Raw genomic sequence first — 12,378 nt, 5'->3', positions numbered from 1 at the left:
ATCAAAATAATATGAAAAACATAATGTTGTTGTTAAAAAAAAAACAACTACGTAATGTCCTTTTTATACATTTAGACTACATTCAACTGCTGGTATCTACAACTCTATAATAGTTATTACATTTTGTTAGCAGCCGTTGATCAGTATTCTAAGACTATTGTAATACATGGATGAGTTGCCGATGCTATTGGAAATCTATCACGTGTAATAAACCGTTCAGAGTTTATTGATCATGAGTGATTTAACCTGATGCCAGTTTGGGGACTCCCCTGGAATCACCGCTACCAGCAGCCAACGCGGGGGTTCGCCAAAGTCTCGCGATGTTTGGGCTAAAGTGCATAGTGGCGACGAGAAGTGGCGTGGGACGGAGTGAAGAGAGTTGTTATCGAAGAGGGAGGACCGACAGAGGCAGCAGCAAAGCCCGGGGGTGTGTGAGTGTGTGTGCGGGCTCCAAACACGGCGTGAATGAGAGAGGCAAACTGGCGGACTTCAACATGGCATCGGGGGAAACGCTGTACATCGAGACAGACGGCTCGGAGATGCCGGCGGAGATCGTGGAGCTCCACGAGATAGAGGTGGAAACGATACCAGTGGAGACTATCGAGACCACGGTAGTCGGCGGGGAGGACGATGACGGGCAGCCCATGATCGCGCTCCAGCCGCTGGTCACGGACGACCCCAACTCGATCCACCAGCACCAGGAGGTGATCCTCGTCCAGACCCGGGAGGAGGTCGTCGGTGGGGATGACTCGGACCTACACACCGACGGCGGCAGCGCGTTCGAGGATCAGATTCTCATCCCGGTACCGGCTCCGGGAGTGGAGGACGAATACATCGAACAGACTTTGGTGACTGTAGCCGGGAAGAGCTCCGTGGGTCGGGTGAAACGGGGAGGCGGCGGGGGCAAGAAAGCTGGCAAAAAGAGCTATTTAAGCGGGGCGGATGCCGGCGGGAGAAAATGGGAACAGAAGCAGGTGCAAATAAAGACACTGGAGGGGGAATTTTCTGTTACAATGTGGTCTTCGGGTAAGTAACGACAGCCTGTGTGCCAGATCTGGTAGCTCATGCATGAGGCCTCTTTGCCGGGGCGTTGTCCTGCTGCACCAGACTAGTTCCTGGAGTAGTCCCAAGTGCTGCCGTGAAAAGCCACGAATAATTCGAGTTTTCGACGCAAAACCCGGTCCTACCGTGGCTAAATGTTTATGTTTTGAAGGGAAGCCATGTTTTAGGTCTTGATGGGCGCCGCCATATTCCCCGAGAATAGTAAGTATGGCGGCGGCCCCGAAAAAATGGCGATAGTCGCGGTCAGACAGAGATGGCGGCGGTGCTCGGGCAGGGAGCGACTGCTGGGCTTGGAGCACTTTACAGGCCGCAAAACGGCTGGAGAACCTGGGATTCTTAGCTGCTCCGTGTAGCTAAGAGTGTATTTGGAACATATGAAAGGCTAATGTACGGCTAAAGAGTCCGATGGGGTTAATTTTGTCCTCCTTTAGCTGTTAGCTATTGTGGTTCAGCGCCCAGAGAGGAGCGAGCGCGTCCCGGGTGCTGGACCCCGACAGCAGCGCCGCACCGAGCACATAATAATCCAGCCCCAGTGTTAAAGGAGTTAACCATTAATCGTTATTTCCAGAGGATGCACATGTAAATCCAAATATAAAAACGGATTTGACTACAATAAATCCTATTTTTATGGTGGAGGATCCAGGCTGCATCTGTTTTAGTGCACTCTGCTGGTTGGTTTGAAGTAGAAGTGTATTATTTTTTTCACACCGGGGTTTAGTTAAGAGGTCATTCTAGCTAAGAATTCTTATTTAGTAAGGAAAAGTATATTTCCTTAATTTAAGTGATTTAAATAAATCTACAAAGTCGTCAGTGTTTGCCTTCCCTCACGTGTTTGGGGGGGAAAACCAGTATGTTATCGGTTCAGTCTCTGTACTGTGTTTCTAGATGACAATAAAGACATTGACCATGAGTCTGTGGTGGAGGAGCAGATTGTTGGGGAGAACTCCCCCCCGGATTATTCCGAGTACATGACGGGGAAGAAGCTGCCCCCTGGTGGCATCCCGGGAATCGACCTCTCCGACCCCAAACAGCTGGCTGAGTTTGCCAGGTGAGTTAATCCACCTGAGTTTCTGCATCCTGGAGCTTAGATAAGGGTTTTTCCTACCTTTTGGAGCTGTATATACTGACAACAATGATACTAAACGTGTGTTTTTACTGGTGTTTAGGAACTGTTCACTGTTTATTAGGCGTTGAGCTGTGATCTTTTGTCAATTCTGGTTAACCAAGGCCCTTGAAGTCATTTCCACAGAATAAATCATCTAGTTTGAGTTTGAGTGCTAATAGCCTTCTAAGTGCAAGTTGCCTAAGTGGGAATCCTGAAGTGTTCACAGCAATTGTGTATGTATGTAGTAATTATTCATTGTAATTATACTAATTTTCCCCTATTGACTTGTGGCAGAAATGTCAGAACTGCAGTGATTTTTATGCTTTCAGACGACTTTTTTCTGTGGCTGGTTATTGATTTACTCAGCTGCTAACTGGACTAATAGATAAGGTTGTCCTTTGCCCTGTATTATTTACACGCTTTTTCTGTATTAATAGGATGAAGCCGAGGAAAGTCAAAGAGGATGATGCTCCCCGGACAATAGCCTGTCCTCACAAAGTGAGTTTAACTTACAGTATGTTCAAAATAATGTCGCACTTAAAAAATGGTGGGGGGGTGTTTTATTGTATTGATTTGATGCAGTGAAATGCATTTCTTTAACATTTTACATGACGCTAATGTAAGTATCTTTAATAACTACCTGGTGATAGCCTGTCACTATGATGAGAACAGGGTTAGCAGAGCATTCAGATTTAAGAACTACAAAAATACTACAAACGCTGGATGTTTCTGTGCATGGAATATACAAAGGCGTGTATATATCTAACCCCGACCCATGGTTCCCAGGGCTGCACAAAGATGTTCAGGGATAATTCAGCCATGAGGAAGCATCTCCACACCCACGGTCCCCGCGTGCACGTCTGTGCAGAGTGTGGCAAGGCTTTCGTCGAGAGTTCGAAACTCAAGCGCCATCAGCTTGTTCACACGGGGGAGAAACCCTTCCAGGTTGGCATCTGTTGTTTTTAATGTAACCACAACGTTAAACACAAGCGGAGGAAGCGAGCTAAATAACCGGCTCTGTGAGAATTTGGAAAATTTTAAAAAGCACCGAAGTGTCTTTGAGGCTGCTGAACTCTGAGATTTTTAACTTTCTTTATTAACGGAAGCTGCAGTTAATACATTTTATTCAGTCTTTTCTGTTTTCTATTCCTGACGCATTCAGATGATCGTGGGTCTGTTGCTAACAGTCTCCGTTGGAGCCTTTTGTTGCAATTAAGACTAATTTTGCACCATTTCAACATTTTGATAAAATTGTGTTTGGATCCAGAACAAAGCAAGCTGCTATAAAGTAATCTCTACATTGTTTGTTTCTGAAAGACCCTGCAGAAAACGGTTGCCTTTTGTAATCTAGTATTTGCGCTGGTAATATTAAATAACTGACCGCCAGGTGGAGCTGTTTTCCACAGTATTGACAAAAATAGGGTACCCTAATTAGCCCCATACTTTTAAATATGGCAGTGTTTAGGCAGGCGAGTCAGAGTTGCTGAACCTCACACCTGAGCCCTCCTTTCCTCTTTCAGTGCACCTTTGAAGGTTGCGGGAAACGTTTTTCTCTGGACTTCAACCTGCGCACGCACGTGCGGATCCACACTGGAGACCGGCCCTACGTCTGTCCCTTCGACGGCTGCAATAAGAAGTTTGCGCAATCCACCAACCTAAAGTCTCACATCCTCACACACGCCAAAGCTAAAAACAACCAATGAGAGGCCAGTGCGGAGATGTGGCGGCGGATGTGGGGGGGACCCAGCAACTTATCGGTGCACAGAAAACCTTTTTAAACCAATGGAGTGAAAAGATTGTGGCTTTATGATTGATAGGAAAAAAGGCCGGTCCGATTTGAGACTTTAATAGTGAAATTCCGCTAGTTTTCCTGCATCCCCTGTTTTCTGCTGTCACACTGGATGAGGAACAGAGCCTTTCCCCTGAAGACTCCATCGATTTAGCCCCCTTTGTTTCTTCAGTGGCACCGAGCTGCCAGAAGATGGAACTCATGGACAAACAGAGACTTATTTTTACCAGAGTGAGGTGAGAAGCGCCAAGCTATTAGCATTTTTATTTTCTCACATAGCTTTTATTTTCCTTGAGTGTGCATATTGTACACTTGACTCAGGCTATGTTTGCTAATGTGATATATATACATATATATACATATATTTTTCCCCCTGACTTCCTTTACCATTAGATCGAACCATGACGCAAAAGGCTCCAGCCTCGCACAACCCGATTCACCTTTATGACACATTTGAGAACAGCTCTTGTTTGCATTTTCCACACATTCGGTTGTATTTTCTCTAACCACAAAATAACTATGTATACTTGTATCGTATGGCTGTATTGCAATTGCCTAGACATAGCTAGAGGTGTGATTTAAAGTGTTAACCAATTTAAACTTTTAGTCATGACTTTGCTTTATACTTTTCAAGGACTGTTTGTTACACACGTAAAGGAGTAACAGTCGTACTCACGGCATGTCTCAGTACCTAATGCGTGACAGCGAGACCACCACCTTTCTTTGTTAGAATGTAATGTACAGACGTGGAACCATTACCCTCCTTTGTTGATATTTACACTCATGTATCTCAACTGCCCACAATAAAATGGGTCATTCCAACCCTGCTGAACTACCCAAGTCTTAACTAAGTGTGTTTTTCAACCTTAGCCCCTAAAGTGGTGGATATTTTACACTTGCGTGGTTAGAATTTAGCTCTATTGCAACGTGAACTTGGTTTTTTTCCAGACATGACATAACTCTCCCTGCAAGCTCTACAATTATGACTGAAAATTGAGGCTTCGGCATTGTGATTGATTAATGAAACGCACGATACATTGAAGCAGTTGTGACAGGAAAAGATTGTCCTGAAATGAGCAAATTTGCAGGGTTTTGTTGCATGTGAAAGAGGAGCTATTATTTAACCAGCCACGGTTTTAATTGTGACCTATGGAAGTTCAGATAATGGGTGACGTTCTCCACGTGTTCATCCTTTCCTGTGTTAAAAGTTAGTGCTATAAAGATGAATATATCACACTTAATGGGGAAGACATTTACGCTTTGTTAGTCATACGGAGACATTTAAAAGCAACGACATTTATGTATTCTTAGGTTGCATTTAAGGCCTAATTAGACTGTGGGAAATGGTGTGGTAGAGGAGCGCTCATTTACCCTGAGGAGCCTGAGAAAATTGAACATGAATTGGTTTCTGGAGTGGATGATGCATTTATTTGTGTAAAGAGTGAAGTACCCAGTCCTGAGCCCACAGCGAACGGGACCGTTTAATGAATAATTTTTTTGACCCGGTTTGAATAATTGGTGCTGAAAATGGCCTGGTCTGGTGTAATCTTTGGTATTTTCCAGATGTTCGGTGCAGCTGTGACCAATCAAATAGGTCTGAGTGAGGGTCTATGTCAGGCTGTAGTTCAACACGGTCAGTTCTCTCTGTCCTTCAACGCTGGCTTGAGTTGATACCAGAGTGGTTCTCAGGTTTCTGCACACAAATGCAGAAAATCCACCCAGCAATGAAAGGAAGAGTCAGTCTGCACATCCTCTTTGCCATTAATTATGATTCAGTTTGTCCTGGTGCTGCTCACTGTTTAGAATCTTTTTTTAAACCTATTTAATTTGTCTGCTGCTGATAATTCATCTGCAGCATAACAGCATTCAATGGTTTCCTTGTCTCGCAGAGGCTCTTCAACACTAGTTCAATACCGTCTGCATAGCTTTTAGATTTCAGCTATTGCAGTTTTTAAAATAAACCCCACACACATCTGGCTTGTTTCCCGGAGAATTTTGCATCGGGCTTTTAACCTTCTGACTTGTTAAAAGCTGCATCATCTCAATGGAATTCCCTTGTCTTCTTTCTGCTCCTGACCCCTTTCTTGCAAGGTGGTAGTTTAATGGTGGGTGCCTTAATGCTGCTCGACCAGCAGGATTAGCACAGTTGTCCACCTCAGCATCCCTGCTAAGACCTGCACTTTGGCCTGATCCCTATCCTCCTCCTGCACGCCCCGCGACTGCCCCCTGGCGGCAGCAAACCGAAGGCGTTCATCCAGATGCCGGTGTTATCCGTGGTGTTGATCCACAGCAGGTGCTCATGTGCTCAAACAGATGGAGAAAAGAAAAACGAGGAGCCGTGAGAGGGAGCCATGTTGTTTTCTGATCTGGAATTCATTAATTTGACTGCAGTGCCCCACTTCTTAAAAGTGAGCTCAGACACGCTGCTCGATGAAGGATTTTACCTTTACCCAAGTCAAACTTGGGCTTTTGTGTGTGCGTGTGCGTGTGCGTGTGTTGCGCGTGCGAGCGTGTGATCGAAACAGAACCCGAGCTGATTGAGGCATGATTCCACTTGGGGGTGTCTGCCTTCTCCTCTTTATTTTAAAGCCAGCATTTATCCACAGGATTGGTTGTTTTGATTGACAAAGGCACAGGAGAGTCAATGCACTACTTGTTATGCAGCTGAAGTCTGTCAAGTCTCAAACACCTGCTCTCCTTTCAGATGCTTATTTCATTATAGCTCCTCTCTACCCCTTTCTCCCAGGAGTCGAGGCACTTTTGTCTACGCGTCTGACTTTCCCCCCCCCCCATTAATAACCCCATTCCGTGCTTACCTGGATGGTACTCTTACTGTTTTTTACATTTTCCATCGGCAACGGCCCGAGTCTGAGCTCATTTGCAGCCAAGTGTGATCTGGCCTGCAATCTTGACGCCTGGATTTTCTTTCATTAGTGTAGCTGCCTTCTCTCTTGCACTAGTGGCAAGCAAACAAAGGTTTATCAAAGCGAAGCAGACAGCCTGAGCAGTCAGATATCCGCAGACGCTGCACTAAACCCTTTCATCTGTGAATGGAGACTAAATCAGGAAATCCTTACAGATTTGCCCCCCAACCCTCTGTGGTTTCTTATTTATTTTACATTTAGAATGTCGGTTTTGCGAGGAGCTTGTGGTGTGGAACTCTGTGTCGGATCTAAATAACTCCTGATGTGTAGCAAACTGCTCCACCATTTACATCAGTCAGAACTGAGGAATGTCTGAATCTGTCACGCTGGTCCCTCACACAACCAATTAAATGGTAAAACGTGCAGAACAGAGCAAACTCAATCTAGAGATCAAATCTCTGAACTTCAATCTGGACACGTATAAAACCTCCCCTTTTCTTTGGTGAGCACAGCGAGAGATGCTATTTCCATGCAGAAAATATGTTGCCAAGGTAACAGAGGAGAGCGAGTGTGAGCGAGGCTGCGATATTCCCTGAATGCCAGGACTGCCGCTGCAGACGTAGAGCGCAGCGCTCCACCCTGGCAGTGTTCGTAAGCCGCTCTTTACACATGCGAACGCTGCCTTTTGTTGCTGCAGACATCAAAACGGAGTTTTACATCTGCCGTTTGCACAGGCGTCACAAGAGAGAACGACACAGGCTGTTCTTGCTTTATCAGTTCTTGCTGTTTTTGCACCTCACCCTTCTTCTCACCTCTGGTCCTCTTATCAGTCCTGTTTTCACCTCTCTTTTTTCCCTGAGTCTGCCTCTGCCTATATATAGATGGTGTTTCTGCCTTTCCTCCCCGTACACCTGTCTCCTCTCTCGTCTTCTCTCTGCCTGTCAAACTCAGAACTGCTTCATCAGAGCAGCCAGAATTAACTACGCCGCCGCTGAAGTAGGCTGCACAAGGTTGACGACCTCCAAAAAAAATAAATAAAAAGGCATCATTACACAGCGGTACACGCCAAGCATCAATTAGCCACTGAGGTTGGTAATTGAAGGAGAAGCTGAGGATGCTGCCTTCACGGCCCCATGTGTGGGAATTCTTCTGCTGTCAGTCAACGTGGGTATGATGATATTTTTATAAAAACCCAAGTGTCACATAGAATTTGTGCACAATGTTGTTTCAATTTTCCTTAATGTCTGATGGATATTGTGCCTTTGCTTCCACTGATTTAGTGTGTTAAAGTGAGGGAAGTGTAAAGAGAAGAGATGAGATTGTTTAACATCTATCTTTATAAAATAAAATGCACTCTAGCACTGTTTGACACATTATGTAGAACCCTATACACATTTTCAAGTGGCTAATACAAGTGGCTATGCAAATGCAATCAACTGGAGCATTGTGCTATGTGCTCAGGTTAACCATTTGTTTGACAAAGGGAATTTTAAATGACTGCATTCATTATGCACCTTTAATCAAATCATATAACTGTTTTAATAACATAAATTAAATGTTATGAAATCCCATTAGGACTTCATCTTATGTTGGATTATTGCAGCAATGTCTGGTTGCCTATTGAGGTGTGCAGGCAGGGAGTTGTAATGCAACAGAAACCTCATCCGTCAACCTCCGCCACATAAAAGCATCCAGAAGACACTCGAATTAGAATATATTGTGAGTCCAATTTGAAATCTCGATAGAGTGTGAGAGACGACATTAGTGGCCTCACACGCGTCATAAGAGAGTTATAATTTAACATAATGTACTGCAGATGCGGCCTTCATAGAAAGTGTTGCCAAGTTAATCAATAATGAAAATGATTAGTTAGCAGCAGCCTACGGCATCACACACAATAACGAGAGGGCTTTGAAGACTTTTATTTGGGATAGGAGCTTTGCTCTTTAAATAAGGTGCAGGGTAACGTTCAGCATCCCCTCTGTTTTTGGCAGAGCTGCTCCTCTGTGGGTTGCCAGGTTTGTCCGTGTCCACCAGTCTCACTTGGCAAGTTGCAGTTGCTCATTTAGCATTCAGGCTCTGTTTTCCCTCTGATAATCAAATTCTTTGTATTGTCTTGTGGCTGCTTCAAAGCTTCAGGGTGCCATCGGCTGTCATTTACACCTTTTTTCCACCGTTGCTGCAGATTGCGTGATGGAGGTACTGCTCTATCACCCCTCCCCAAAACCGCCAGCCACGTGACATCACTCACAAATTGACCTTTATGTGGTTAATCCTTTATTTCAGAATCCTTGTCACGTCCGGTCAATGAAGGCGATGACGTTAGCGTCAGTGTTTCAAATCCCAAACTGTACAGCCGTGCAGAGATTTGATCAGCCTGCAGGTTTCGACATCATCAAACATGGTCCCCATTAGATCAAACGTCCTTTAAAGTCTTGTTTGCGAGGAGTTACCTGCCATCCCTAATTTTCCCAGCAGTGTCTACGTCCTATCTGCAGCAGCAGATGACAACAGATCAAACAATAGCCATGGGGCCACTACACAGTTATTTTCTGCCCACATCCCCAAGTGTGTTCGCGTGTTCTTTATACACCCAATTAGCGTGAAATTTATGTTAAATGTGACACCATGGTTTGATGTCTCAACTTAACAAGCACACTTAGATGAGATCACTCTGAGCAATAAATAAGATTAGCACACAGGAACACATACAATTCATAATCCGGGTGTGAGCTGGTTGTGAAAGCCTTAAAGCCATGCAGATGTCTGTGTTTGCCCATGTGGAACACATTCAGCAATATGCTAGAGCGAAAAGCACGAGCACGAAACAGTGCATAACTACTCTGTGCTTCTGAGGTTTTATATATATATTAAAAAAAAAAGAAATAATGTGGCCCACGACCTCCCTGCAGCTCCCGATCCTCCATTACCAAAAGCCTGAAGCGATAACAAGATTAGCATAAGCACTTTTAGTAAGTCACTGTGAATGGGATCCTTAAAGAGGCTTAAACCTCCCCACTGCACTCTTCACAAGCGGGCTGATAGATGGTTGGGAGCTGACTTCTCTTATAGATCTCCAACACTTGCAAGTCAATGAGAGATCCATCACCCGGGACGCTTGCTGAACAGAAAAAGAGCAAATCACTTTCACAAGCGATGGCAGCTATCAGGCAAATGGGCAGAAAATGGTTGCTAATGGTGCCCGCTATGTCTGGTATAGACTGCAGCTGTCCTCCTCATCGTCCATCAACCTAGAGCTTACTAACAAAATCAGCATGGGAGGAGGAGGAGGATGTGAAGGAGGAGGATCCATCTTGTTGGTCAGAGTTCCTCAGCGTCAGGAGGTGGCCCGCGCTAAGTAGACATCAAGCCCAACCTGATGTCACGTAACTGCTGACATTTATCAATGCGGAAGCTTTACGCTGCAAATCCAACTCCCCAATTCTCAATCGACAGCATTCCTGCTCAAATCTGTCGATGCGCTGCGTCTTATTTCATATGGCAGCAGTGTGCTGGGAGGTGATACCGAGTTATTTATAAGTCTGCATGTCAAACTGTGTGAGAGACCTCCACTCAAGAAATAGAAAACCTGCTGGCTCATTGTCTTTTCCGGCTTTGTCAAAATCCTGTAGATAATTGAAGCAGAGTTGGCTCGAAAGATCATAAAAGATGGATGCCCCCCAACCTTTCACTGCTCCCTGCTGCTCCACCGGAGTCAGGCAGGCCAGACCACCCGTCGCTAGGGGAGTAAAGTTTAGGTAATTGCTGTCCTAACAGTACATTTAATGAGAGCTGATGAAAAGCCAAAGGAAATATTTAGCTTTACATTTGACTCCTTCAGCCCCCTCCTCACCCCCCCCCCCCCCTTTGCCCAGACTGCTGTTTTCCCAGAAACAGTAAATACATTCACTATTAATGAACCATGATACTTATCCTGCTCCCATTTACTTCTTTCAATAATGCATAGTCTTTGAATTGCCTGTGCATACTTTACACTGGACCTCCCCAAAGACTGCTTGTCCCCCTCCACCATAGTTGTGTTTTGGCTGGATTTCTCCGGCAGCCCTCCTCCACATGCACTCTTGGCAATTACGCTCTCCAGGAGACCGATGTCTCACATGTGGGTCTGGCTTAAGCGGCCAACCATTGAAAATAATTAAACACTGAGCAGCGACACCGAGAGCACGAGGCACTATCGCACTTTTTGAAGGACGTCTTTGATTAAGACCTCAGAACGTGGCTCTAAAGCACTGAAACTGTGCAAGTGAGAGGGAAAAGCGGTGACACGTCAGCACTTCTAATGAGTATTTCATATCAGAATGCTCCTGGCAAGCAGTGGCTGTCCAGACTGATGACGGGCACACTAGACAGGTCATACTGAGGTCGGTCCATTTCTCAAGATGGTGGCGATGGGAAGTAAGACGGTAGTCTAGAGCCGGTGGGTGGGGGGTTGATAAAGGCCAGGACAGACGTTAGAGATGTGCCAAAGCAGGTCAGGCTTGTGTGCACACGTGATGGAGCGTGTGTGGTCACGACATGGCCGTAGGCCTCGTTCTGTTTCAGACTCCCCCCCCCCCCAACCTCCTCGGAAAAGTTGTGCCGAATACCAAAGAGCCGAAGGCGGCACGGCCGGCTTACAAAGGATGCTCTTTCCTCCGTCTCTTGCTCTACATTCGTAGCTACTCGTGTTCTCCCTGCACCCCCCCCTACTGTGTCGCTAGCCTCACCCCCCCCCACCCCACCCACCTCAGTGCAGAAATGATTTCTCATAATCTTCCAACTGGCAATGAGATTTTAGCCCTCTTGATAGACCAACCATTCATCATTATAAACACTGCAGTTGTTTGGGTCTGATACATGAGCTGCTGCTTACAGCGAGCAAAAAGTTTAATTCAAAGTTTAATTGGTTACTTAATATTGCTCACACAGACTCTTATTGGTAATCGTGCTATTACAGCTCATGTAGTAACTTGTAGTTGTTAATCCTAAATGATACATTTCTTTACAAATGCAAACCAGTTTTTTTCTTCACTTCCCTGAGACGCCTGTATTGTGATCTACCTGCCACCACTTCTCCTCCCCTCCTCCCCTTGTTTCTCGGATTTCTCTTTCTCCTCATGCAAAAAAGCCATCTATTATTAACACACACCTCTGGCACTCAAGACCCGACCCAGGGTGAGGCCAAGCTCCTCAGTATTTTAATCACCACTGACGAGCGAGGAATACTCAATAAACAGTCTTGAAACTGGCTTGTTTGGGTAGCAGTTATTAATTATTGGCCTAAATAGAGCGCGGGCAGCTCATTTTAAGAGATCTATGGCATATTTTCTCACTAATATGTCGTGTCCCCTGAGGTGTCCATGCTGTGAGGGACGCACCGATACGTTTGCATAAAAATCAATGGGGCAGCTCCAAACAGCCCAAATACTCAGAGAACCAGAGCTCACATTCCAGCAGATAATGCACGTGGGCCGCTCCATTATTGTAACCCAAGAACTGCTGCTCCCGCTGCAGCAGGTCTCTGCAGTGGCGTCTGTCCACCGTGAGAGGCGAGAGGC

The 12,378-nt window shown here is 45.5% G+C and overlaps 1 protein-coding gene across 2 annotated transcripts; it reads left to right on the top strand.

Annotated features, from left to right (window-relative positions):
• The first annotated feature begins 300 nt into the window (after positions 1–300).
• Positions 301–4,791, top strand: yy1b (YY1 transcription factor b). 2 transcript variants are annotated; one of them, XM_057016166.1, is made up of 5 exons: positions 301–1,026; positions 1,948–2,110; positions 2,605–2,665; positions 2,954–3,112; positions 3,688–4,791. In XM_057016166.1, the coding sequence occupies exons 1-5, from the start codon at positions 321–323 to the stop codon at positions 3,868–3,870; spliced, it is 1,272 nt and encodes a 423-aa protein (XP_056872146.1). In that variant the 5' UTR covers positions 301–320; the 3' UTR covers positions 3,871–4,791. The 2 variants fall into 2 exon arrangements, with proteins under 2 accessions (XP_056872146.1, XP_056872147.1); XM_057016167.1 differs by having other exon boundaries at positions 306–1,026; positions 1,960–2,110.
• Positions 4,792–12,378: the final 7,587 nt, after the last annotated feature.

The sequence above is a fragment of the Takifugu flavidus genome, chromosome 19 (genome assembly GCF_003711565.1).
Source record: "Takifugu flavidus isolate HTHZ2018 chromosome 19, ASM371156v2, whole genome shotgun sequence".
NCBI lineage: Eukaryota > Metazoa > Chordata > Actinopteri > Tetraodontiformes > Tetraodontidae > Takifugu > Takifugu flavidus.
Note: the sequence above shows the minus strand (reverse complement) of the source record. Positions and strands in the feature narration are given on the sequence as shown.